Source organism: Pongo abelii, chromosome 19, assembly GCF_028885655.2.
Source record: "Pongo abelii isolate AG06213 chromosome 19, NHGRI_mPonAbe1-v2.0_pri, whole genome shotgun sequence".
Taxonomy (NCBI): Eukaryota; Metazoa; Chordata; class Mammalia; order Primates; family Hominidae; genus Pongo; species Pongo abelii.
The window spans coordinates 76,073,927-76,101,050 of record NC_072004.2 but is presented as its reverse complement, the minus strand read 5'-3'; the positions used below and the strand labels follow the sequence as shown (position 1 = coordinate 76,101,050).

Sequence of the window (27,124 nt, the reverse complement as noted above, 5' to 3'; positions counted from 1 at the left end):
CATAATGGCATATAAGAACTTTCCACTGGAGTGCTTCTTCATTCACTTAGATAATTACTAACATCCACCATACTAGACCCCTAAAGTGATGAAACACACAATAAATAGCAATACAGGCTATTCAGTAATTACAACTAGTAATTCCGTCATTTTATAATAAAATTATGATTTAGGAAGTACTCCATGTTCTCCATGAGCCTTACTCTGATATTCAGTTACCACACCCTAGTGGTTATTCCTTAGATTACATTTAAAATATTCCACATTCAGAGTTGTAGAGGCCTTAAGACTATTATCTCCTCCAGGATTACTACTGTTAGTCTGTCTTTCCACCTCCAGTCTCTTGTGACAATCCATCCCAAACATAATAGTAAAAGACTGGCCGGGCGTGGTGGCTCACGCCTGTAATCCCAGCACTTTGGGAGGCCGAGGCGGACAGATCAGCTGAAGTCAGGAGTTCGAGACCAGCCTGGCCAATCTCATCTCTACTAAAAATACAAATATTAGCCAGGCGTCATCGTGGGTGCCTGTAATCCCAGCTACTCAGGAGGCTGAGGCAGGAAAATTGCTCGAACCCGGGAGGCGGAGGCTGCAGTGAGCTGAGATTGTGCCATTGCACTCCAGCCTGGGTGACAGAGTGAGACTCCGACTCAAAAAAAAAAAAAAAAAAAAAAAAAGAAAAAAGTTACAGATTTACCTCCCCCAAAATAGCTTACAACACTTCTCTGCTCAAAACATTAAAACTTATAGACTGAAACCCAAATCATCGGTTTGGGCATTCAAGGCTTCCTATTTATTTACTGATAGATCTCATTTCTGTTTATTCCCAACAAGTTTAACTTACTGAACTCCTTGTTTTAGTCATTGATTTTAAGAAGTACAAGTGATATAACAACAGCCTTTTTTTTCTTTAGACGGACTCTCGCTCTGTCGCCAGGCTGGAGTGCTGTGGCGAGATCTCAGCTCACTGCAACCTCTGACTTCTTGGTTCAAGCGATTCTCCTGCCTCAGCCTCTCGAGTAGCTGGGATTACAGGCACGTGCCACCATGCCCAGCTAATTTTTGTATTTTTAGTACAGATGGGGTTTCATCATGTTGGCCAGGGTGGTCTTGATCTCCTGACCTCGTGATCTGCCCACCTTGGCCTCCCAAAGTGCTGGGATTACAGGCAAGAGCCACCGTGCCTGGCCAGCCTTTTTAAGGACAAAAGAGTTACTGCACTAAATGTGCATCTCCATTTTAAGATATATTCCAGCCATAATTCAACTAAGCTGACAGCCCTTTAAAAACACAGTAATTGGGCTGGCTGCGGTGGCTCACGCCTGTAATCCCAGCACTTTGGGAGGCCAAGGCGGGTGAATCACCTGAGGTCAGGAGTTTGAGACCAGCCTGGCCAACATGGTGAAACCCTGTGTCTCTAAAAATACAACAATTAGCCAAGTGCGGTGGTGCATGACTGTCTGTAATCTCAGCTACTTAGGAGGCTGAGGCAGGAGAATTGATTGAACCTGGAAGGCGGAGGTTGCAGTGAGCCGAGATCGCGCCACTGCACTCCAGCCTGAGCAACACAGGGAGACTCCGTCAAAAAAACACCAAAACCCACAGTAATTGGGCCGGGTACAGTGGCTCATGCCTGTAATCTCAGCACTTTGGGAGGCTGAAGCGGGCGGATCACTTGAGGTCAGTAGTTCGAGACCAGTCTGGCCAACATGGTGAAACCTCATCTCTACTAAAAATACAAAAAATAGCTGGGCGTGGTGGCATATGCCTGTACTACTCGGGAGAATGAGGCAGGAGAATCGCTTGAACCCGGGAAGAGGAGGTTGCAGTGAGCCGAGATTGCGCCATTGCACTCCAGCCTGAGCAATAGAGCAAGACTCCCTCTCAAAGAAAAAACAAAACAAAAAAAACCTCAATGAGTTCCCTCACGTATGTTTTATTTGGTTCTGGAATGCAGTAGAGATCATTTAAGATGTAGGTAAGGAAAAAATATTAATCACTTGCTTTGTGTGTTCTGTACTCTGTACTCACAATAAATGTGAACTCACTGTCATGTAACATTAGAACATAATTTACCTGTTAACTTCTTTGCTGTCATTAGAAAGTAAGCTCCATGAAGGTAAGGGCTTTGTTTTCCTTACCAATGCAACCTGGCTGCCCTGAATAATACTGTGGGCATTCAAAAATGCTGTTGAATAAATCTGCCTGGAAAACTGAGCAATTCAAGATTACAGAAGACAAGATGCTTGCTCATCAGCAAATACCACTGAGGTCATGTCATGAGCGAGGAGCCATGTGAGACACAGAAAACAACCTAGACAGAAGGAATGGGGTGTGTCTCCAACTCTGGAAGAACTCCAGCTTTCTGCTAGATCTAGTACATGGTATATTTCCCAAAGTCAACTAATTTCTCTGTCTTATTTTTCATGCAGCTTTTGTGTCAGGATGATTCTGTTTTAGAAACTGGCATTGGAACAAAAGGATATTTAGTTTTATGCCTATCTCTTGCCTAAGCTACCTTTTATAATTTTATATGTATATTCAAAACTACATTCGTTCATAGGCATGGATCAGAAGAAGGTTGGCTACTTCACATATTAAAAAACAAAATGCAGGAGGCCACCACATACTTCAGAAAATTTTTATACGACTCCCAGATGTCACGCCATAGTGGCTGGTAAACTGCCAAAACAGAGGAAGGGTGCTTTATTTTCATGAGGTGGTGCTTTTTAATGTAAAAGCATTCTGTGTTAAATTCATCAAGGAATTGACAAAAAGCTACTTTCCTACACTTGACAGTAACATACTGTTTTCTGACATTCCTGTTATCAACTCCTCTGAAAATCTTTTAGAGATATACGACTATTAGTAAAAAAAAAAAAAAAAAAAAAAAAAAACTGAGAGACTGAAATGTCAATATGAAAATCCTGCCAAATACCTTATTGTTGTCTATTTCTGCTATTTTGATATTTCAGGTAGAGTCCGAGGAATAGACAGGAAGAAATGGTATCGCCTGACAGTCAATTCTAACAATTCTTTTCTTTAAAGAGAACATGGCAAACTTACACAGTACAACTGCATACTAGAATAAAACAAGGAAAGTACTGAAAATTCACCATGCAAATACTAATTGTTCCAGCAATTCTCTCATCTCCCTTATTTGTCATTAGCAAATATGTTGCTAGTGGCTCTCTTAAGAAAAATTCCCATTCTCTGCTCTCTTTCACAGCAACATTCTTTGAAAGTGTTATCTACAATGGTTCCCTCAATTCCTTCTGTGGCCTTCTCTCCTGAAACCACTCCAACCATGCTTTCATTCACCTTTCTCCCTCTACCAAAACTGCTCACCAATGTCTGCAACAACCCCACCCCACTAAATTCAATGGTCTCAATTCTCAGCCTTCATCTTACTGATCCTGTCGTTAACAACTGACACAGACAATCCCTCCTCCTCCTCCTTCTCCAAAACACTTTCTCCCCTTGCCTTTCACATACCACACTCTCTTGGTTTTTCTTCTACTTTATTGGTCACTCCCTTCCCAATCCTTTCCTCATCTTTCACAGGAATGAGGAGGAATACCTAAGCTCTGGAATACATCAAAGGGCTAATCCATATACTTCTTCTTTATCTGAGCTCTCCAGCACTCTCTATTCCCTCCTCTATTGCATTTCTCTCTCCAGGATTATTATTATTATTTTTTTTTAAAGACAGAGTCTCACTCTGTTGCCCAGGCTGGAGTGCAGTGGCACAACCATGGCTCACTGCAGCGTTGACCTGGTGGATTCAAATGATCCTCCCACCTCAGCCTCCTGAGCAGATGGACTACAGACGCTCGCCACCACAGCAGGCTTTTTTTTTTTTTTTTAAGACATGGGGTCTCACTATGTTGCCCAGACTGGTCTCAAACTCCTGAACTCAAGTGATCCTCCTTCCTCAGCCTCCCAAAGTACCAGGATTACAGGTATGAGCCACTGTGCCTAGCCTCTCTCCAAGATTTAATGCTATAGGACACACTGCAGAGTTCATTTATTATTTTCTTTCTCTAACAACTAGAATATTTCATAGGGTAAGCACTTTTGTCTGTTTTGTTTAGTGCTGTATACTCAGTGACTAGACAGATTCAGCTTGTTGCAGGAAGCCAATAAATATTTGTTGAAAGAATGAATGAACAACAACAAAAGTGGTAACAGTAACAGCCACTTTGTACTAGGAATTTATCAACCAGACATCCCAATAAGCATGTTACACATATTTCATTTAATCCTCAAACAACCCTATGAGATCTCTGAGGCTTTGGAGAGGAGTGGAAGTCAGGGTGGTTAACATGCACCAAATTACCAAACTACTAAGTGGTAGTACCATGATTCAAACCCAAGTTTACCATCTTCAAAGATAATGCTCTTAATTCCTGCATAGTACCAATTTTACTGGAATATTATTATTTCATTAGTTTTGGAATAAAGGCAACTGCTATTTGAAGAGTCAGCAATCTAAAATTCCCTACAGTTTGTGAATTAATCTCCATTTCCTTTGTGAAGACAAACTTTTTTTTAGTAATATCAATTTAAAAACTTTAGTGAAGATTACTTTTTTTCTCAGGCAGGGTCTCAATCTGTCACCCAAGCTTAAGTACACTGGCACAAATACAGCTCAAAGCAGCCTCCACCTTATGGGTTCAACCAATCCTGCCTCAGCCTCCTGAGTAGCTGGAACTACAGGTGTGCACCATCATGCTTAATTTTTAAATACTTTGTAGAGATGAAGGTCTCACTATATTTTCCAGGCTGGTATTCAATTCCTAGGCTCAAGCAATCCTCCCACCTTGGCCTCCCAAAGTGTTGGGGTTAGAGGCATGAGCCACTGCACATGGCCAAGATTCTTTTTTAGGGCAAAGGATTCTATACTGCCATTTTCAGTGATAACAGTGAAGGTGAGAGGGCACACTATTCTCCATCAAAGTGTTAATGGCAGTACTTAAATCTCTCCCATTTCTATTAAAAAGCTCAAGACAGTGGTTTTCAAAACTAGCTGCAGAGTCACCTAGGAGCTTTGTGTTTTCTGAAAAAAAGATTCCAACACCCAACTCCACAGCAAACAGGGCCCAGGAACCTAGTATTTTATAAAGCTCCCCAGAAGACCTTGGTGGTTTGCCAAGTTTAGAAAACACCAAAGTGGCAAGAGACTAACTCTATCTGAGCATCTGGCTCACTGCTTGACAATGACCAACTCTCATCTGTACCGACCTTCTTGGAAAGAGGAACGATGCTGTTGGGTCGAACAAGCCTCCGTTTCTTACAGCTCAGTACAGGACGTGTCCGGGCTGCCACACAGGTGCCATCAGATGACGAAGAGACGAGATTCAGTCGTTGCTTCTTATGTAATTGTTCCTCAGCATCAGAGCTGTCACCTGGAATGTGGTCTGCCAAGACAGGCTGAAGACTATACAAGGGGAAGGAAGAGTATTCTCAGAACATACAAAGAAACAAAATAAATAAACAACAAGAAAACACAAAGAAACAAAGCCTCTTATACTGGTTCAACCTCTATTTGCTAATGTTCAGACACGAAGCATTCTAGAGCAGAAGCAGGTCTCCTCTTGATGTCTGCTAATCTACCTGTGTGTGCTTATGTGTAAGGTTCTTGGTGCACATTAACTACATCACGTCTGAAAGATAAAAAAGTCAGTAAATAAACTCAAATTCTAGTGATTGAGTTCTCCTCTACATCAAACACATGAGTAAATAAAGTCTAGAGAACTACAATTGGTTAGAAAATGACGAATTTTGCAAATGTTAATGAGCTTCCTTAGAATCAGTTCTATGAAACTTGAATTTTAAGGGTGTTGTACACATCATTCACTTGTACAGGATCTCCCTGAATCTTTTGTTCTCTCCCTTGAATCTTCATAAATACAGATTTACAAACATAGCCCTTGGAGATCTAATCTGTCCTAGAGCAGAGGTTAATATAAACACTTCTGAGAAATTCCTGCAAGATTAAAACAATAATAATTCATAGTAACTGTAGTGTCTTTTATTTTACTCCATGCCCACTCCATTTTAGTAGGTAAAAGGAAAATACACAATTAATTAAAATGCACTGCTTCATTATACAGTGAAGATTAAAAATGTTACTAAGTGATAAGGCTTCCGCTTCTTTAAACCAGGGTCAGTCCTGGCTAAAGAGAACTAAGAGCTCCAAAACACCTTTACAAGTCTACTAAGTGTAGGAAGTAGAAGAGCTACAACTTACGTGTTAATAACTCCATTGACAGGTCTGAGTGCTCCACATGATTTGGTAGACAGTGACTCTGAAATATGACCAATAATAGGGGCACCATGGTTTTCCAATGGCTGAGAAACAGACTCAATCTGAGTAAGAAAAAGGAAAAAAAAAATTAACATGTACCCAACAGCACCCCTGCCTGAAAAGCACCACCACTTCATTTGTACAAAGCACCTAAAACTTCTGATGATCAATTTGAAAAACAAAACTTGAATGACTGAGGAAAAAGAAAATAAGAGAATCAGTGGTCAGGTATGGTGGCTCGCAACTATAACTGCAGCACTTTGGGAGGCCAAGGCAGGAGAATCACTTGAGACCAGGAGTTTTGAGACCACCCTGGGCAACACAGCGAGACCTCATCTCTAATTAACGAGAGAGAGAGAGAGAGAGAGAGAGAGAGACGTTGACAGAGAGAAGGAGAATATGACATTAGCTTTTGCTTTGGGGGAAAGAGGGATGAGGAATCCAAATGTACAGACTAAAAGTAAGTACCTATTGACAGGAAAATGACCTGAACAATTCTATGGAACAGAAGCTTAGCAGAACAATTACACAGTAACATAAGCTTTCAACTAATGATCAAGAAGGATATACTAACATCAGTATCAAGATGACTAAGAGGAAATTTAAATGTAGTTAGTATCTGCTTAACTCTAACACGGTATGCTAGAAGCTTCTTTTCTAAAAACTATGCTTTGCTTAAAAATATACACACAGACCGGGGATGGTGGCTCATGACTGTAACCCCAGTATTTTGGGAGGCAAAGGTAGGAGGATCTCTTGAGCCCAGGAGTTCAAGACCAGCCTGGGCAACATGACAAAACCCCATCTCTACAAAAAAAATACAAAATTAGCCGGGCATGGTGGTGCATGCATGTAGTCCCAGCAACTCAGGAGGCTGAAGTGGGAAGAGGATCACCTGAGCCGGGAAGCAGAGGCTGCAGTGAGCCATGATCATGCCACTGCACTCCAGCCTGGGTGACAGAGTGAGACCCTGTCTCAATGAATAAATAAATAAATAAATAAACACACACACACACACATTTTTCCCTGACAGAAAACAAAGTTAATATAAATCTCAATGAATCTAATTATCTGATGCTATCAGGTACTATTGTCTTTAGAGTATTCAAATCAAATATGTTTAGAATATAAAATGAAATAACAGATGAGAAAGAATATTAAAAGTCTGATTTGCAGTATTCAAAACAAATTATATATTTACTAGGCTCAAAAGGGATAGGAACAGTATGAATGCCAGTCATATGGCACTTCTGAGGTATAGGCAATAAAGCAACAGATGCAGCCATCCCTCAGTTCTAGCAATTGTTGAAATATCCCAGAAAGGCTATGGGTCTTTGACTCCTTACTTTATTTTTTTGAGATAAAGTCTCGCTCTCCCGCCCAAGCTGGAGTGCAGTGGCATGACAGCAGCTCACCGTAGCCTCCACCTCCCTGGTTCAAGTGATTCTCCTGCTTTGGCCTCCTGAGTAGCTGGGATTACAGGCACACACTACCATGCCCATGTAATTTTTATATTTTTAGTAGAGACGGGGTTTCACCATGTTTGCCAGGCTGGTCTTGAACTTCTGACCTCAACTGATTTCAGGGTAAATATTTTGAGGCTGAAATTCTACTTTTCAATACTGATTTTTTTTTTGTCTTTATACCACCAAGGAGAAAACACCAAAGGACTGAACCTGAAAGTAGTCCTAGACAAGCATCAAAAAAGAACAGATTGAGGCTGGGTGTGGGGGCTCATGCCTGTAATCCCAGCACTTTGGGAGGCTGAAGCAGGCAGATCACCTGAGGTCAGGAGTTCGACACCAACCTGGCCAACATGGTAAAATCCCATTTCTACTAAAAATACAAAATTAGCTGGGCATGGTGGCGCCTGTCTGTAATCCCAGCTCCTCCAGGAGGCTGAGGCACGAGAATCCCTTGAACCCAGGAAGTGGAGGTTGCAGTGAGCCAAATCACGCCACTGCACTGCAGCCTGGGAGACAGAGAGAGAGACTGTCTCCAAAACAAAACAAAACAAACAAACAAAAAAAACAGATTGGGAAGATAATCTAAAAGTTTTAATACAAATTATCCTAAAATACAGATCAAACTATATACACAGACAAGTCACGTAAGTATGCTACAATGAGTGAACACTGAGAAAAGGCTGTCTTTTTTGTTGGATAACCTGTACATCTACTAAGATATCACAAACATCTTGAACAATGGTCAATGCTATCAAAAATTACAGTAAATCTGGCATAGACACATTGCCTTAAGCTCTATGCAGATTTCCCTTGGAAAGCAACACAGTATTAAGTAGCAAGAGCTATAAGGATATTCCTATCTTCTGACAAAATATTCTAACCAATTTTTAAAAATCTACCCTAAAGGAGTAACTCAACAAACACACCCCCAAAAATCTTATTCACAAAGGTGGTCACTGCAATGATATCTATCAATAATCTAAATGTTATAAGCATTATAACTATAGTTATCAGTTGTGGTACACCAAATCAAAATACAAAAAAGAACCATAAAGGATATTTTCTCCTCTTATGCAAGAAGAGATTTCAAGAGAAAAAAATAATAGTTTAATACAGTTGTAGTGACTAAAAATATACATACACAGATAACAAGACAAAGAGTGTTACAGTTGTAAAACTATTCTGAAATTTCTTTACATTTTAGGTAATAGTTTTATATTAAAAAGAAACCCCCATAAAACCAAATACCCTCCTGAATGCTAGTAAGGATTTACTACACAGGGGAAACCTCAAAAAGGCTAAATAAATATGGTATGACAAAGAACAAGAAAAATCAAAAGAATTTAAGATTTAGGTTGGTATTAACTAACAGATGTATAACTTCAGGCATGTTATAGGTTTTCTAGATTTCAGAAGTTCTGGTTTAGATTAAAAAGTTTCCTTTCAATAGAAAAATGCTGTTTAAAAATGCTGTTTGTTTTTATTTCGGCATTAAATTATGGCAGTGATTTGATTTATATATCCACATGTTCTAGAAGGCACTACGTTTAAGTAATGGGCTGAATGACTCCATTTGATTAAGTTTTTCTGGTAGGGATTATGAGATTTAACTGCAAGGACACTTGTCAAGATAAAATGTTGCCATTCTCTAACAAAGTCTCATTTCAAAACATTTATCTTTCTTATAGAAAGTCTAAAGAAAAATATGTAAAGTAAAATCACCAGTAATGTCACCATCCATATAGCTAACTACTACTGCTATAACAGCCTGTCTTGTTTCTCATGTCTGCAGGTGTATATATAAATGCTATTCAGCTTTAACATGAATATTATTGATTTTCTTATAGAAACCTGAATCTTCCTGGAGTAATTCAGCCCCCAAATCAAAATTGAAGTCAACAGGCAACACATTATTAACATGGAAATGTTGTCAAGAACATAGAAGTATACAGAGATCAAGAGCATAAACATCAGAAAGGGACTGTGGCTGGCCTGCATTCCCAGCCACACAAAAGGAAGCACTGGATACTCAGGAAGGATCTACTTAAGATCTTGGGAAATTCTGTAATCAAGCTAGTATCCAAAAGCAGGCATTTGGACATGTCCTGCAACCCGTCATCAATGCAAAGAGCTTAAAATATTAATCCCAATCATAGTGTTCCATTTGGAAAAAGAAAAACATAACACACAAACACATGTAATTTCACCTAGCTCCTTAAACGCAGGCACTCTCCCTTGAGAAAAAATGAACACTTCCTATCCTGCAGTCTAAAAGGCTGCAAATGCAGAGGACAGAGAACATTAACAAACACTTCAGAAATATTAAATCCGCATACTAATTTCAGCTTCATTACTACTACTGCAGTGGTTTACATCATTAGTGTTTTTAGAAAACTAAAGCATGACTGAGATATCTGCTATCCAATAGGCAACTGCAAAAAGGATGAAAGGACTTAAGACTCTCCTACCTAGAAAATAGGGATTATCACTGAAGCTTCCATTTGAATTTTATTTGATGTTCAGATGAACTCAGGGTTTATGCATCCCACAGCCAGAAAGAAAAGAGTAGAAAAGCTAAAGTAGTAGACAGAGTGCCTCTGTAATCCCCTCCTCTCCAAAGCAGGGCCCTAGGGGATTATCTTTTGGAGTAATCTTACAGTTAAAGGTAGCAAGGAGGGTTGCTGAATTGTTTTTCCTCCTGATTGAAAGGGCCAGGTGTACAGCATAAAATTACTAACACAGCAATGAGATTCAAATTTGTTATTCACATAAAGCAGGCATCTGATTCATTACTCCACTCTCTGGGCCAGATCAAGTAAGCGTGACAAACAGGCCTTGAATGAAAAGCTAAGACTAAATAGTTTTTATGGGGGTGGTTTTTTCTAGGGTCTAAGAACCAACGTCTACTAGATTTGTTTTACCAAAAAGTAGAGAGGGTTAAGGGGTAAAAAGAGAGAGCCACACACTTAAAAGCACACAATAAAATTAAACTCTACCTGCAAATATGTATTTTTACTTTAATCAATTAATGCCATGTGACACCTGCTTGCAATGTCATTTTTTAAATGTATCACATTCGTCTGGCTAGAAAAGTCAACAGTTCAGTTTTGGTTAGTTATTCCCTTTCTGACAAACATTAAAATGGAAAGAAAATGCTAACTGGGTGACAGGAATTTAACTTTTATTCCTGGCTTAAAGTAGTTTTTGATTTTGCATGATTGATTTCATGTCTCAAGCCCACCCCACCACCATTTCAATGATACTGAGCATAGTTTCGCTTAAATTCACCAAGATATCGCTGGCCTATAAACAGTATACTAGCCATTTCCATTAGCTAGCACCATGGCCATAAAATTATACTAAACAAGGAGTGAAATGTTCTGAAAATTCCATTTTCACCAAGTTATTGCCTAGGCTTTAATTTCTGCCTATGTGGGGCTATGTGCCTCACTTTCCTGCTTCTGCAGGTTGAAGATAAAAGAAAATCTATACAATTACATGAGAACAATTTTGAACTCATTTTTTTAAAGTTTTGATTAGCATAATGCTGTTCCTAATCCAATGGTTCCTAAACCTAAGATTTATGTTTACCAACACTTGAAAATAACTATCTAGGATTTAAAGAAATATAGCAAATGCAAAAAGGCATCTTAAATTCTTATTGTTCAACTTATTTATCCATAGCCCAATTTATTATAAAAGACCTAACTTGTCAGTGTTTTCTAACACTGTGGGTCAAATATTTCTCGGCCAATATCTATCCCTTTACCTTCTATCCCAAAACTCTTGTCAGGCCAATGAACCACTCACTGTCCCTAGTGACTGCAAAACTTCAAAGAAAGGAAGAGTATTCCTACTTAAACCAATGGAATTAAGATGTATCTTGGACTGTGTAAAAAGAAACAGCAATAGCTTACATTTTTAGCATGCCTTTCTTCTGAGAAAGCATTAGCTCTTCACTTAATAGTACACTTGTTTTTCTCATCACTTCTGTGAAGTAGGATGAGTAAGGAAAGGGTAAAGGAGCAGGATCATTTTACAAACAGAAACTAACACACAAATAAAGTGTTACTTGTTAATTGCCACAGAAGCAATGCTTTTGGCTAAACAAAACCCTCCTTAACATCAAATCTAGTATTTTAAAAAATATTTATCCAAGAAGGAGATTTTAAAAAATATATACATGTGTCTGCTCATCGGTGCAAAAAAATACAGGAAAGATAATCCAAAACGCACTGAAATTGCTAACCCACAGGAAGTTGAGTGAGAAAAGGATATAAAGAAGAGAGAATGTATAGCTTTTTAGAACCACAGTAATGTTTCCCATACAAAAATAAAAATTAACAATGCGGGGTGGGGAAAACAGGGAAGGCTAGAATTGAATATTGTAGTAACAAATGAACCTAACCGTATTACAAAACAACATAACCATACTGAAAGATTTGGTGGAAGGAAATAACTAACCTACGTAACTTCAGAAAACTGTATATTTTGACTGCCTAACAGTTAACATACTGTACAAAAATACTGTACTCTAGTTAGTAAATGTGTTTTTCACAGGGGTACTAGATGACAACTGTGAGACTATATGGGTACTAGGATTAAAAGAGCATCAATAAGGAAGGGGGAGGCTGCTGTGTTGAACTGGTATGAACTTACGGTTTTATATATATATACACAGGTTAAGTAGATACAGAAATATAGATGTGTGTGTATGCATGTGTGAGCATAGATACATTTGTTTCCCTGCTTTGCCTTTTGAGACATCCTAGAAGCAGTGACACAAAGTCACAATGAGCACAACTAGTACTCAGATTTTAGTTTCTAATAAAAGGAACCTGAGCTGAAGTAGGCAAAATACAAGAGGAACCTGGAACATCTAGTAGTAGAAAGTATTTCAAAATATAAGTGGTACATGCTAAAAGGACACAGGAGCCAATCTGAAAGAGCGCCCAATACCCAAAGTTGAGATAACTGGAGCAACTGTATAACAGTAACAGGTTATAATCTATTAAATAAAATAAATATCCATGGGTCCATCCTGATATTCACAACAGAGTGAATGAATGAATGAGTAAATAAATGAGGGGGGAAGACATCTCTTCCTAACAGAATTCCATTTAATACAGGTAGGAGGTAGAACAACCACCCTTTAGTAAACAACACAGCAATAATTGCTGTAGGAAAAAGTCATCAGTGAACAATAAAATTACGGGTAAAAATATAATGAGCAACAGAATATTTACATAGTGTCTCCCTATAAGACAGTCATTTATTCCAGCCGGGGCAAAATGGCAAAATCTTGTCACTACAAAAAACATAAAAATTTGCCAGGCACGGTGGCACATGCCTGTAATCCCAGCTACTTGGGAGGCCGAGAGATGGGAGGATAGCTGAGCCAGGGAGGTGAAGGCTGGAGTGGTGACTGCGACAATGCACTCCAGCCTGGGTGACAGAGTGAGACCCTATCTCTAAATAAATAAATAAATCTCTCTATTGTCATTTATTACAAAGGGAAAAATGCTAATTTTACAGAGGAGAAACCTGTCAGGCACCACCTTAACCAAGGGAACAAACCTATCATCACTATTAGAAAGACAAGTCAACATCATGAACCCCCTGTGGTGTAGAGAAGGGTACAGTATCTTCTGTGGCATTCCTGTAAAACAATGCGTAACTTCTTTAATAATGAGAAAACACCAATTTGTGGAACGCTATACAAAATAACTGACCAGATATCTTGTATCCAAGTAATGAAAGACAAAAACTGAGAACGCTCACATATTGAAGGACATTTAGAGACGCAAAAACTAAAAGCAATGATAGATTCTGGACAACAGAAAGGACATTAATAAGAAAACTAATAATACAGAAATTCAAATAAAGTATGTCTATTACTTTGTATAAGTTCAATGTTAATTTCGTGGTTCTGATAATTAACGATTATTGTGACAAGATGTGTTAAGATTAGGGAAAGCTCGGTGAAAATTATACGGAGACTCTGTACTACTATTTCAACACACACACACACACACACACACACACACACACTCTCTCTCTTTCTTTCTGACACAATCTCGCTCTGTTGACCAGGCTGGAATGCAGTGGCACAATCTTGGCCCATTGCAACCTCCGCCTCCTGGGTTCAAGTGATTCTTGTGCCTCAGCCTCCCGAGTAGCTGGGATTACAGGCGCACACCACCACACCTGGCTAATTTTGGTATTTTTAGTAGAGACGGGGTTTCACCATGTTGGCCAGGCTGGTCTCAAACTTCTGTCCTCAGGTGATCTGCCCACCTCTGGCTCCCAAAGTGCTGGGATTTTAGGTCACCGTGCCCAGCCTAAAATCACATTTTAAAGGAATGAAGAAAAAATGTATCTAGCATAAATAAAACAAACTTCATTCATACATAAATCTGTACAGTCTACAGGTTCCTATCAGTTACAGTACTCACTTAAGATAAATATAGAATCCATTCTGAATTGGCCGAAATATCCAACACTCCATCACAGAAAAGTATTTGCAGTTCCCCGATAATGCCAGGCTCTTTCAAGCCTATGCTGCATTACACGTTACTCCCTACACCATCCTTCAGCAAGTCCATAAGACTCAGAAAAAAGTACATCCTTCCCTAAGAAGCTGCCTTTACTGACTCCCTCCAGCACTCCCATTATATGCTTGTTGGAAGAACAAGAAGCACTCAAGAAAAGATAGATACCTGGTTCTACTTAAGAGTCTTTCAGACACAAAGTGCAGTCTGGAACAATAACAATTAGCTTTTACTAACTTTCATTATCTATCGAATATTGTTAAGAGCAAATTATAAATTTTAAATTAACTTTGTAAGAAGGCTGGAAATCAGGTAGTGGGAGGGGAGTGTGACTCCTTCAATTTGGTTCTTGTTTTTAAAAATTGTTTTGGCTATTGGCCAGGTGCAGTGGCTCACGCCTGTAATACCAGCACTTTGGGAGGCCCAGGCAGGCAGATCACTTGAGGTCAGGAGTTCAAGACTAGCCTGGCCAATATGGTGAAACCCCCATCTCCACTAAAAATACAAAAACTAGCTGGGTGTGGTGGCACACGCCTGTAATCCCAGCTACTCAGGAGGCTGAGGCAGAAGAGTCACTTGAACCCAGGAGGTGGAGGTTGCAGTGAGCCCAGATCACACCACAGAACTCCAGCCTGAGTGACAGGGAGAGACTTCATCTCAAAAAAAGAAATTGTTTTGGCTCTTGAAAATACTTAACGTTTCCATACATACTTGAAAATCAATGTTCAATTGTTACCAAAAACAACACAACATAAACCAAAAAATCTTGCTGGGATTTTTCACTGGGTTTGCATTGAATCTGTGTGTCTAACATTGACTCTTCTAACACATAAATACAGCATACATCTCCATTCACTTACCTATGTAATCTTTTTCAGAAGTTTTATGGTTTCAGCAATAAAGTCATTAATGTCTTTTGTTAGATTTATTCCTAAGTATTTTATGTTTCTTGATGCTACTGCAAATGGAACTGTTTCTCCGGGTTATTTTTCAGTTGTTTGCTCTAATAAATAAAAATAGAATTGACTTTCATATATTGACCCCGTATCTGGAAACCTTGGCTAAATCTAATTCTCATAGGTTTAGGCAATTCCATGGGGTTTCTATGTATCACATCTTCAAATACAAGCAGTTTTGCCCTACCTTTTCCAATTTCCATGCCTTTAATTGCTTTTTTCTTGCAGTATTGCATTAGCCAAGACAGAGTATAATGTTTTTGTTTGTTTGAGGCAGGGTCTCACTCTGTCGCCCAGGCTCAAGTACAGTAGCATGATCTCAGCTCAGTGCAACCTCCACCATCTGGGCTCAAGCAATTCTCCCACCTCAGCTTCCAGAGTAGTGAGGACTACAGGTGCACGCCCCCACACCAGGCTCATTTTTGTATTTTTTGTAGAGATGGGGTTTCGTCAGGTTGCCGGAGCTGGTCTTGAACTCTGAGGCTCAAGCGGCCCGCCAACCTTGGCCTCACAGAGTGCTGGGATTACAGGCGTGAGCCACTGTGCCCAGCCTACAATGTTTTTAGGATATATTTTTTTCCTAATTGTAGGCCAACAAAAAAAGCACTTTCACCAAGTAGTGTGATGTCAGGCGTTAGTTTTTTTTCCTAATTTTTAAACAGCATCACAGCTCAGGAATAAGGTTGTCTTCACCTTTGATTTTCACGATTTTTACTACAATGATGTGATTCTCATGGTTATTATTCTCGAAGTTTCATGATTTTTTAATTTTATTTTTCAGACAGAGTCTCACTCTGTTGCCCAGGCTGCAGTGCAGTGCCACGATCTCGGCTCACTGCAACCTCTGTCTCCTGAGTTCAAGCGATTCTCCTGCTTCAGCCTCCTGAGTAGCTGGGATTACAGGTGTCTGCCACCATGCCTGGATAATTTTTGTATTTTCAGTAGAGACAGGGTTTCACCATGTTGGCCAGACTGGTCTCAAACTTCTGACCTCAGGTGATCCACCCACCTCAGCCTCCCAAAGTGCTGGGATTACAGGTATGAGCCACCATGCTCGGCCTAAAGTTTCATACATTTGTAAACTGACTTTTTAAATTCAAAAATCCAGCCATTAAGTTCCTCAATTTTTTTCCACCTTTTTTTTTCTTTTTCCTCATGACTAAGAATCATATTCTCGTGTTTATTCATATGTATGGTAATTTTCTATTGTATACAGACAATGTATGCAATACATTATAGAGAATCTGAATTTAGTTAGCTTTTCCTAAAGAGTGTTGATTTTTGTTCTAGCAGGCATACTACTACTACCTGGTTACCTTCATTTTGTGGAGCTAGTTTTGTTTTTATAAAAGCATACTGGAGTCTATTTTGGTTCCCTCCTTAATCCTATGGTGAATGCCTTCGTCCTGGGAAACATTCTTTAACTCTTTAAGTGTGAGCCTTTATTGGTTTCAATCAAAGCCCTCAGGTTTTTGCCAAGTCTAGTTGGAATTCAAACTCCAAATTCTGCCTTCCCTGCATTAGGCAATGATGATCTTCTCTGATCAGCTCTTTCAGCCTTCCAATTACTGCTTTCCACTACGCCCTATAAAATCTTCCCTAAACATGTGCAGGTCAGGGGTGAGTACAAAGATCTGAAAGGGGCTCAAATAGATTGTGGGCCTACGCCCCTCCCCATCTCCCATAGCTCCCTCTTTGCCACTATTCCCTCCTTCAATTTCTACCTACTTGGCAGCCCTGAACTCCATCCTCTGATAATATACAAGCCCATGAAGCTGTGACTATTGAATTCTAGAAGCTCTGGGGCACATGGACTGAGAATGCTCTCATCTCTTCCTGGCAATACTTTCTGTCTGAAATTTTGCTGACACTGTTGAGTAATTTACCTAGTAATATGCACAGGTTCCAAGCTTGCCCTTCTTTGCTCATTACCTTTTCTTAAGCAGGGGAAAGCAGGCTTCTATTTATTGAAGAGAGAGAATGAGAAGGTGGGGAAGATAAAAGGCATGTTTCAGAACACTAGAGAACAACTCTCAACCGCTTTTTACATGCTCTCTTTCCAAGGGCACACCCTCTTTGTTCAAAAGGAGTCTTAAATTTCACAGAAGCATTTATCTGTACACACGACTTATCGGCAGCTACCAAGCTAGAGGCCCATAAGTTTTCTCTCCCTCAGCTAGCTTTATACCTTTAAAAGTGCCTTTGAGTCAGAAGTCAGAATGAAGAGGTTAAAAAAAAAAAGACGCATTTTTCTAGGCATTCCTCCTTAGGCCTTCCCTTTCTATAACCCACTACTCTGTGGTATAAAAACAGTACCCACTTCCCTAACCCAGAAAATATTCCTTGATTTCCTCCATGACTCAAAAAAGGTTCACCCATGCATTCAGTCTCCAGTTCTTTTGCTCATAGGTTGGGTCCTTTTAGAACAACTTAGTTCAATAATATCTGTACTGTATTCAAGACCCAAGCAGATATATACTAGTTCTGTCAATAAACAATCATCCTGTTTGGAAATAAAGCAAAAAGACTATGTATCCTTGCAGTGTACCACTGGGACATTACCTAACAAGCCCACCTAGGAATCATCTGACTCTCCATAAATTATTTAACTTTGTTTTACCTACTATCTATAATTGATTAGGGCCCAGAAGTGTTACTGGATGTTTATTTTAGAATGCTGACAAGTTAAAGTTGGTTTGCATCTTGTTGAAAACAATGTCCAAAGTTACAGCTTTATTGTTCTATAGGATATTAATAACTTTCGTATGCTGTGTAATCATATTCCTGCATTCTTCCTTTTTATCTGGTATTAAAATACTGTTAACAATTTGGCCACCATCATGATTCCCTCGTTATTCAGTAAATCACTATATATTTAGGAATTATGTCTAGGCTGGTGCAGTGGTTCACACCTGTAATCCCAGCAGTTTTGGAGGTCAAGGCCAGCGGATTGCTTGTGCTCAGGAGTTTGAGACCAGCCTGGGCAACTTGGTAAAACCCCATCTCTACAAAAAATACAAAAATTAGCCAGACGTGTTGGCACATGCCTGTAGTCCCAGCTACTTGGGAAGCTGAGGTGGGAGGATCGCTTGAACCTGGGAGGTAGAGGCTGCAGTGAGCCAAGGTCGCACCACTGCACTCCAGCCTGGGTGACAGAGTAAGACCCTGTCTAAAAAGATGGAAAGAAAGAAACGGAGAAAAAGAGAGAGAGAGGAGAGAGAGACAGAGAGAGAGAGAGAGAGAGAAAAAGAAAAGAATTATATCTAATGTTTTGAAACTATATTTTGACAATTCTAAAGACACTGATTTTTTTGTTAATTCCAGCTGAGTTTCAGAAATGAGAATACAAAAATTAAACATAACAGAAAATACCTCTGACATTATTATTTTTAAACTACAAGTCTTCAAATATATTTTTGGGTAATAAACAAGCGCAGTCCAGGAGTTTGAAGCTGAAGCGAGCTATGATTGTGCGATTACACTCTTACACTCCAGCCTGGGTGACAGAGCAAGAGCCTGTCATAAAAAAAAAAAAAAAAAAAAAAAAGGAATAAATACACCTACCTCCATTTGGGGAAAAATTTAACAAAATGGAAAACAGGCTGGTTACATGTGGGTATGAAAACTTACAGTTGCTCTCTGTCCCGGGCAACCTAATTTTTTTTTTTAAGCAAAACTGAGAAAAGTCACTTTCCTAAAATTTAAAACAAAACAAAACAAAAAAACCTGGGGAACAAACAAGCAAAGTTAAATACTGCCTTCTTATACAGAAAAACTTTGCCTGGCAATTGACATAGGCACAGCTTTGCAAATATTTGGCATTTTAAAAATTTAAGTCAATAGCTTTTAAGAAACATATGCTCTGCGCCCATTCTACTAATAATAAACAATGGAAATGTATTGTCCCTGCTCCCCCCCACCCCACCCCCTAGCCCCCGTCTTCTCTTAACACTTTCTGAACGCTTTTCAGAAAGCATGAATATATTCATAAAGGGTAGATAATTCATGAAAACAGGGAAGGGGTAATCTCTCCTTGACAAAATAGTGACAGTGTATACTTAGTTGCTTTCATTATTTATTTTACTCAATCCAAAAAGCATTCTATTGCACAATGTAGAAACTAGTATGGCCAACACAAAGGGAAAGACGGTCTTGACCTTCAAGAATCTTACAATTTAATACACACACAGGAATCTTACAATTTAATACACACACAGGCATCTTACAATTTAACACACAAGTAAATGAATGAAGGGTAGGGAAAGGAACAAGCTCCTAAAGAGTGTGTATGTACAAGTGAATCTGTATAAACTGTCTCACAATCACTGTGGATTTTTTAAGACAATGAGAATCAGTAACACAATGGAGGACTGTTATGCCCTGTCCCTCAGAAGTGCTGAGGTGAGAGAAAACATGACTATAGGGAGATTACTCAAAAAAGTTTGGAATCCCTAAATTTTATATACAAATATATAAGTATCTACATAGAACTTAACTCCCCTATCACATATGCCTCATGTTTCATGTTTCCTGTACCCATACCACCAATTTATCTATGTTTCCTTTCTCACTTAACAATTTTTACCCTGATTAGACCATTCACTAAAAGTTTCATTAATAACTTAAAAAAATTCTGTAAACAGCATGCAATGAACTTATATTACGACTTAAATAGTGGCAAAACTTGGCATTCTGCTCTTTAATTTATTCAAAACTACTTTCCAGTTAAGAAATATCAATCTTCTAGTGTCTTCACATTTATCTCTAGCAACAGTGGCTGGCTTGCAAAATTAGGTGAGAGATCTTTCCAAGTTCTAAACATCTCCAATATCTGCCTCAGAGAAAATTTAGTTTCCACCACATCATGAGTTCCTGCTAACAATGATTAAAATAAATAAAAGAACTATAAGGCTGGTTTATTTGCAGATAGAAGAACAGCTTGCTTAACTCACCATTTAAAAAGCCATCACTTCATACTAGCTTTATTATCTGAAGAGTAATCAAAATAATAAACTACTGTTGTGGGACTCTGGAATTTCTAATTAAGTTATGGAGACTTAAATCAAGAAATATGAATATTCATAAAACCCAGTAACCTTTTAGGCAAAGTAAAAAAGTGAAAGAACAAGTGCTCTTGGAATTCAGAAAGAAAATTAACTATGGTATTGAGAGAAACCAGGAAAGAGAAGGAATCACAGTAGAGCTAGGATACAGAAGGAAACAGAAAATAACAGTTTAATGCTCATTATAGAATAAAAGTGAGTCACCATAGAGACCATTTTCAATGTTCTTGTGAATTTAACCTCTAGTCTAACCTTTTAATGAGAAGGCTATAATATATTAGAGTGGCCCAGAAAGGTGACCTTATGTCTCAGGTGTCAGAGCCACACCCAGGTCTCTTGATTCCCAATGATACTCCCTAATGCCTTACTTGCTCTGGCTGTAGTGTCTTGAGAGTTGGAGCTGCTTTTAATCCTATGGTCAGCTACACAGCTGCAGGAGGGGCCCTAGGTTCCCTATTCAGGAATTCAGATCTTAAAATGCCAAAAGTGATAAAAGTAGATATAGTTCCCCTCCTTCAGCCAATGCAAGGATCCTAGTTACAGAGAAGAAACGGTGTGCCAACACCCTTAATTCTCACGCATGTCACCCTTTCTATCTTTTATACTTACCAATTTATCAGTCCCATGATCTGTCTTCACCTCAGAACTAAGTGGAAGAAATAAGTCTGTTGTATGCTCTGGGGGAGGTACCTCCCCAAGAACTATCAACCCCTGCAGGATAGAGAGGAGAAAAATAGCATAAGTGAGCAGTATAAATTTCAAACTTAATTTAGGAGTTAGTCTCAAAAGGACTGTTGGTGTACTAGAGGTCCCCTCTTCCTTACCCTATGGTTCAGAAACAAACTACACCAGCAGCAGCTTTGTTTTCCCAAAGTGCTATTTCAACAAGAAGCAGACCCAGGCTCCCCTCTCTGCCACTTGACTGCTCTGACCTACATGGTTCATCAGCCATTTAGCATCTTTATTCATATCTTTCAGATATGAAATCTTTACCAGATTATGGCATTTATACCATATTACTAGACTCCACTAGATTAACAGCAGCAATGCAGTTTTTGTAGCCAACAAATGCAGTTTATGACTTACTAAGCTGAAAATGCTACTATTCTTAATCATGTACTCAACCCTACACCTGCACAAACAAAACTGAATGAAACAAATGTGGAACAGTCCCCTACAATTTATCAGAAACCAACAGCTTCTTAAAAGCTGGCCCAAAGGAACCTACTTTTTTCATAAGCATAAATATTACTTCGGATTAAGTTCCTGCTTGACAATTTCAAATTCAGACCTTTGGAAATTCATTCCAGGAAACAATTTACATAAAAAGAAATTAAAAATGAACCCATAAGTCCTCCCCATTGTAGGTATAATGAGCCAGGATGGGTAAAGGCAGAAGTTATCTTATTATGAAAAAAACAAAATACTACGTATGAATCCCACCATGTATACAAGAAGAGGTGACAAAAACAAGGCTATGACACTATATAACCGAAAGACTGGGATGCAAGTGATCAGGGTTCCCAATCTCTTTCTCTGGCCTAAAAAATAGAGAACTAGATTAAGAAGCTCTTAACGGAAATTTAATATCAGAATCACCTGGGGAACCTTATCAAATTATACTGGCTTAGGTCCAACATCTACTCAGTACCTCTGGGGGTGGGGCCAGGTAGTCTACCTTTTTATGGGGGGAAGGGGGGCAGGACATGGTGGGTACATGGAGGTAGGTGTCTCTCTCTCTCCTCCCCCACCCCCCCATCCCCACTATGTTACCGAGGCTGATCTCAAACTCCTGGCTCCAGCAATCCTCCCACCTCAGCCTCTGGAGTAGCTGGGATGACAGATGCCTACCACCATGCCCAGAGGTGTATATTCTACTATTCTTTAAAATCTCCCCTGGTAAGTCCTAAACTCGCAAAGTTGAAAAACACTAGACTTGATTAGTTTGGGCTCAAAGAACATCCTAAAGAATAGATTTGGGGGACTAGGGATTGTGACTATTAGTCTGAGCTCTCTAGGCCATACAACAGACTCTTATGAGCCACTAAGCCAGATGATCCATCCCTGGGGTCCTTGTAACTAAAAAACCAATATGAAATACGAGCTGCAGAAAAGGGGGGAAAACATTAAGAAAGAAAAATGGAATTTTATTTCAGTTTTTTAAAAAGAAGTATGTATCTCTTTTTCTCTTGAAGCAAAAGAAGCACTGCCTACCTATTCTGGAATACGACTACACTTAGCCCATATCAAAAATGAATTGGAAAGTCCCAGCATGGTGGCTCACACCTGTAATCCCAGCACTTTGGGAAGCTGAGGCGGGTGGATCGCCTGAGGTCGTCAGGAGTTCAAGATCAGCCTGGCCAACATGGTGAAACCCCATCTCTAATAAAAATACAAAAATTGCCCAGGCGTCGTGGCACATGCCTGTAGTCCCAGCTACTCGGAAGGCTGAAGAAGGAGAATCGCTTGAACTCAGGAGGCAGAGGTTGCAGTGAGCCAAGATCGCACCATTGCACACCAGCCTGGGCGACAGACCAAGGCTCTATCTCCAACAACAACAACAACAACAAAAATGAACTGGAGGCTGGGTGTGGTAGCTCACACCTGTAATCCTAGCACTTGGGGAGGCTGAGGTTAGGAGTGTGAGACCAGCCTGGCCAACACAGCGAAACACCGTCTCCAGTAAAAATACAAAAAATAGCTGGGCATGGTGGTGAGCCCCTGTAATCCCAGCTACTTGGGAGGCTGAGGCAGGAGAATCGCTTGAACCTGGGAGGTGTAGATTGCAGTGAGCCAAGATTGCGCCATTGCACTCCAGCCTGGGCAACAAGAGCGAAACTCCACCTCAAAATTTAAAAAATTAAAAAAAAAAAAAAAAAAGAATTGGAGTCTCCTCAGAAACAAGAGAAAGGCCATTAACTAGTAAGCAAGAAACATTAACCCTAGCCTTTAAAATGAAGTTTCTCTGGTTAAAAGAACTTCTGCTTCAAAATATTTTCTTCCCTAAATCAAAAGCATAAAATATACCTTACAAACTTTATCACGTCCAAGTAAAAACTATTTGCAAAAGACAGCTATCTTGTACACCACTGCCTTCTCAAAATGTATTCAACAGATATTCCCTACTTAAGGGCCCAAACTGCCTTCCTGCTTCCTGTACAAAGCAAGCCAAAAATCATTTTATTATTCAAATTTTCCCATAACCGGTTCCTAACATTTTAAAGATCAATTTCCAACTACATTCCCCAATTATTTCTGTTAGTGTTATACCAATCTCATCATCTCCTAGACAAATGTTTCAATGTATGTGAAGCTGTTGCTGCTGCTGGAGGTAGGGGTTATTAGTCAGCAGAAGGTTTAAAAAAAACTGAATTAAAGGTTAAAACATGAGCTGTTCATCTTTATTTATACTGATTTTTATATTTTATCAGTCCAAATTGCCATTCGTCCTTCCAAAGAGATTTTCAACAAGTCCCACCTCCTTCCAAGAAAATGTCCCAGGTTAATGAGTTCCTACTTGCTTTATCCACACTGCCAGACCTCCTAAAGCATGGTGATTGTATCTTACTTTCTGTGTATTTAAATCTCATTTCCAGAGCATTCATAATTTTATGCCACATTATTTATTTCACTTATTATTGCCTCAGTTTCTTGTTTGTTGAGACAGGGTCAAGCTCTGTCACCCATGCTGGAGTGCAGTGGTGTGGTCACGAATCACTGTAACCTCCCCCTCCCGGGCTCAAGTGATCCTCCCACCTCAACCCCATAAATAGCTGAGATAACAGGTGCATGCCACCATATCCAGCTAATTTTTGTGTTTTTTTGGTAGAGATGGGGTTTCACCAAGTTGCTCAGGCTGGTCTCGAACTCTTGGACTCAAGTAATGCACTTGCCTCAAACTCCCAAAGTGCTGGGATAACACGTGCAAGCCACCACACCCAGCTAATTATTCTATTTTTTGGTAGAGATGGAATTTCACCATGTTGTCAAGGCTCGTCTCAAACTCCTAGACTCAAGCAATCCACCTGCCTCAGCCTCTCAAAGTGCTGGGATTACATGTGCAAGCCGCTGCACCCAGCCTTTAATTGTTAACTAATGTTAGTTTATTGAAGATGTGGACAAAATACAAATATATTTAAATGCCCCATGTCCCTTAGCAGAGTCATACACCAAGAAAATAAATGCACAGCAAATATTTGTTGAGTTGTATAATTTTTTTCCTAACAGGAAAATATTAACTTTATAATAATTATCGCCAGAAGACAGATAAATCTAACAATTAGATATAAAATTACTCCTTCAATTTTTCTTTTTCAGTTATATGAAAGTAAGGACACAGTCAGTATTTTCCAAAGGGAAGAATTTTTCCTTAAACTACAGAATAATTTCTAAATACAACCCTCAGATAGATTATAAAGACACCTTCTCCTAAGAGAGTATAATAAAACTTGGTAGGGACCATCTATTCATTGACATAATTTTATAGACCCACAGAGGATGTAGGTCAAAGCTTATGTCTCTACAGGCCAATACATGGCAGAACTGGGGCAAAAGTCTGGATCTAACTAATATTTCATTTCTCTTTTGTTCAGTTAATTCAATCATTTATCCACTCATCAGCATTTGTTAGGTGCTAAGGATACAAGAAAAAATGAGAGACCTATCCCTCTCCCCTAACCCATCCTTCAAAGTGCTTATTACATTCTAATACTGGGGCAAAGAAAAACAATGTAAATAGGTAAATGTTATGTACTACATTAGAAAGTATTAAATGCTAAAGAGAACAAAATATAGGATAGTGAGGGGATTAAGAAGTGGAAATGGTGGGGTTGGTAGTGACGGCTCATGCCTGTAATTCCAGCACTTTGGGAAGCCAATGCAGGAGGACTGCTTGAGGCCAGGAGTTCAGGACCAGCCTGGGCAACATGGCAAAACCCTGTCTCCACAAAAAAAATAATTAAAAAAATTAGCCTGGTGTAATGTCACACCTGTAGTTCCAGATATTCAGGAGGATCACTTAAGCCCAGGAGAGAGAGAGAGAGAGATACAAGTGGGAGGGGGTACTACAGGCACATGCCACCACGCCTGGCTAGTTTTTTGTATTTTTAGTAGAGAAGGGGTTTCACCATGTTGCCAAGGCTGGTTGCAAACTCTTGGGGCCAAGAGATCTACCCGCCCTGGCCTCCCAAAGTGCCGGGTTGCAGGCATGAGCCATCGTGCCCCTGCTTGAATGTTTATTTGAAGACAGAATCAACCAGCTATGCCAATGTGCTTACAAGATAGGAGGGAAAAGAGTCAGAGACACTGCCAAGGTTTCTAGCTTCCACAACCAGAAGAATGGAACTCCTCTTAATTTGTTCAGAGGACATTTGAATACACATTAGTTTTAATTAAACCTACTTTTGAAAATATGTGCTCAAGTGTTACACTGAAGCAACCAACAATCATCTATACACTGTCCACTGCCCCCAAGATATGTAAGTTCACTACGGCATTCAAAACCAAACACTGGATCCTCTAATTTAATACTGTAACTCACACCAAAAAGGATGAAAACAGCTAAAAAGAGGCTGAGCAAATAAAAAGCATCCAAGTAGGTAAGAGTCATTCATGCAGGTAGCATCTATTGAGTGGCTACCATGTGCAAGGTAGTGTGAAAACACAGTAATAAAATAAAAACAGATTCTACCATAAGGAGCTTATGTTCATCCAGCCTTGAACAGACAAAGAGACAAAGTATTATGACAGTACTATAACAGAAGTTGAGAGAAGGTGATGTCAGAGCAGAAAAGAGCCTAACTGAAGAGACTGATGGAAGTGAGGCTTTAGAGAGGAGGTCTACATAATTACTTAACATTCCCCGAAATATATTTAATATATTTTGAGCTATACTTATTCATTAACTATATACTTAATGACTTTGCCCTTTTCTGTATACAATGTTTCATATGCCACAATAACATTTATTTCAGATAAAGTTTACTCATGTTTAATAACCATGAAAAGAAAGGTTAGCATTAGCTGAGAAAACTTCATAATGTTCTACTCCACACCTGTCATGGCTACCCCAACGTGGGCTTCCCTAACATTCCAGGTTTAAACTGGGTCAATGTTGAATAGCTGTGGCATTAGCCTGGGGGCAATAAACTTAGGGCTGCTGTACTATGAAATAGCAACCGGTAGAAGCCGAAGAAAAAGGTCAAGAGTCTCCTTTTCCTTCACCATGTCCCGAGTCAGAGCCAGGATCATGCTTAGGCTGCACAGGCCTAGAAAACTCCAAGAGTGAAGCAAGCTTCTGCTTTACACAAGGACCAAAGGAACTGGAATGGGTCACAATTACATGCAGCCTTAATACCTCCTAAGTGATTCGTCTGTGGATGAACCCTGTCTTAACTGTATTTGCAATACAGCTAACAGGCAATTTCACACACTTCCTTACATCACTCTATCAGGTCAATCTTCCCTATGCATCTCAAGATAAACCAGTGAGCCCACTGCAGACCAGTTCCACAAGAATCACCCTGGGCTACCTGGAAAAGATAAGTTGTCTAAAGCGCTTTAAAAACCCTATTAAGATGAGAACCTCAACAACTTTACAAAAATTTTGAAGAGAAAGGTGTTCTAAGCTTCTGCGGTTCCCATTCAGCTCCTTCCCTATTCAAAAGTTTCAATGCTCTTCCACTTCCCATCCTCAATAACATTTCCATCCTCAGCTACAGCTGTGTAATCTCAAAGAGCAGTCAGAAGAGGAGATTTTAAAAAACAATGTAGAGTCAAG

General features: G+C 39.5%; 1 protein-coding gene across 20 annotated transcripts in view; it reads right to left on the bottom strand.

The window, feature by feature from the left end:
* Positions 1-27,124, bottom strand: part of KANSL1 (KAT8 regulatory NSL complex subunit 1) — a 192,942-nt gene that overhangs the window by 31,518 nt on the left and 134,300 nt on the right. For 15 of the 20 annotated variants that reach the window (XM_024234493.3, XM_024234494.3, XM_054537158.2 and 12 more), the window contains 3 exons: positions 20,956-21,057; positions 6,254-6,372; positions 5,245-5,440 (listed from right to left, as the gene is read on the bottom strand). In XM_024234493.3, the coding sequence (XP_024090261.1) occupies positions 5,245-5,440; positions 6,254-6,372; positions 20,956-21,057 (417 nt within the window). The remainder of the gene's footprint in view (positions 1-5,244; positions 5,441-6,253; positions 6,373-20,955; positions 21,058-27,124) is intronic. The other 5 variants (XM_063718844.1, XM_054537156.2, XM_054537157.2 and 2 more) reach the window with 1 other exon arrangement.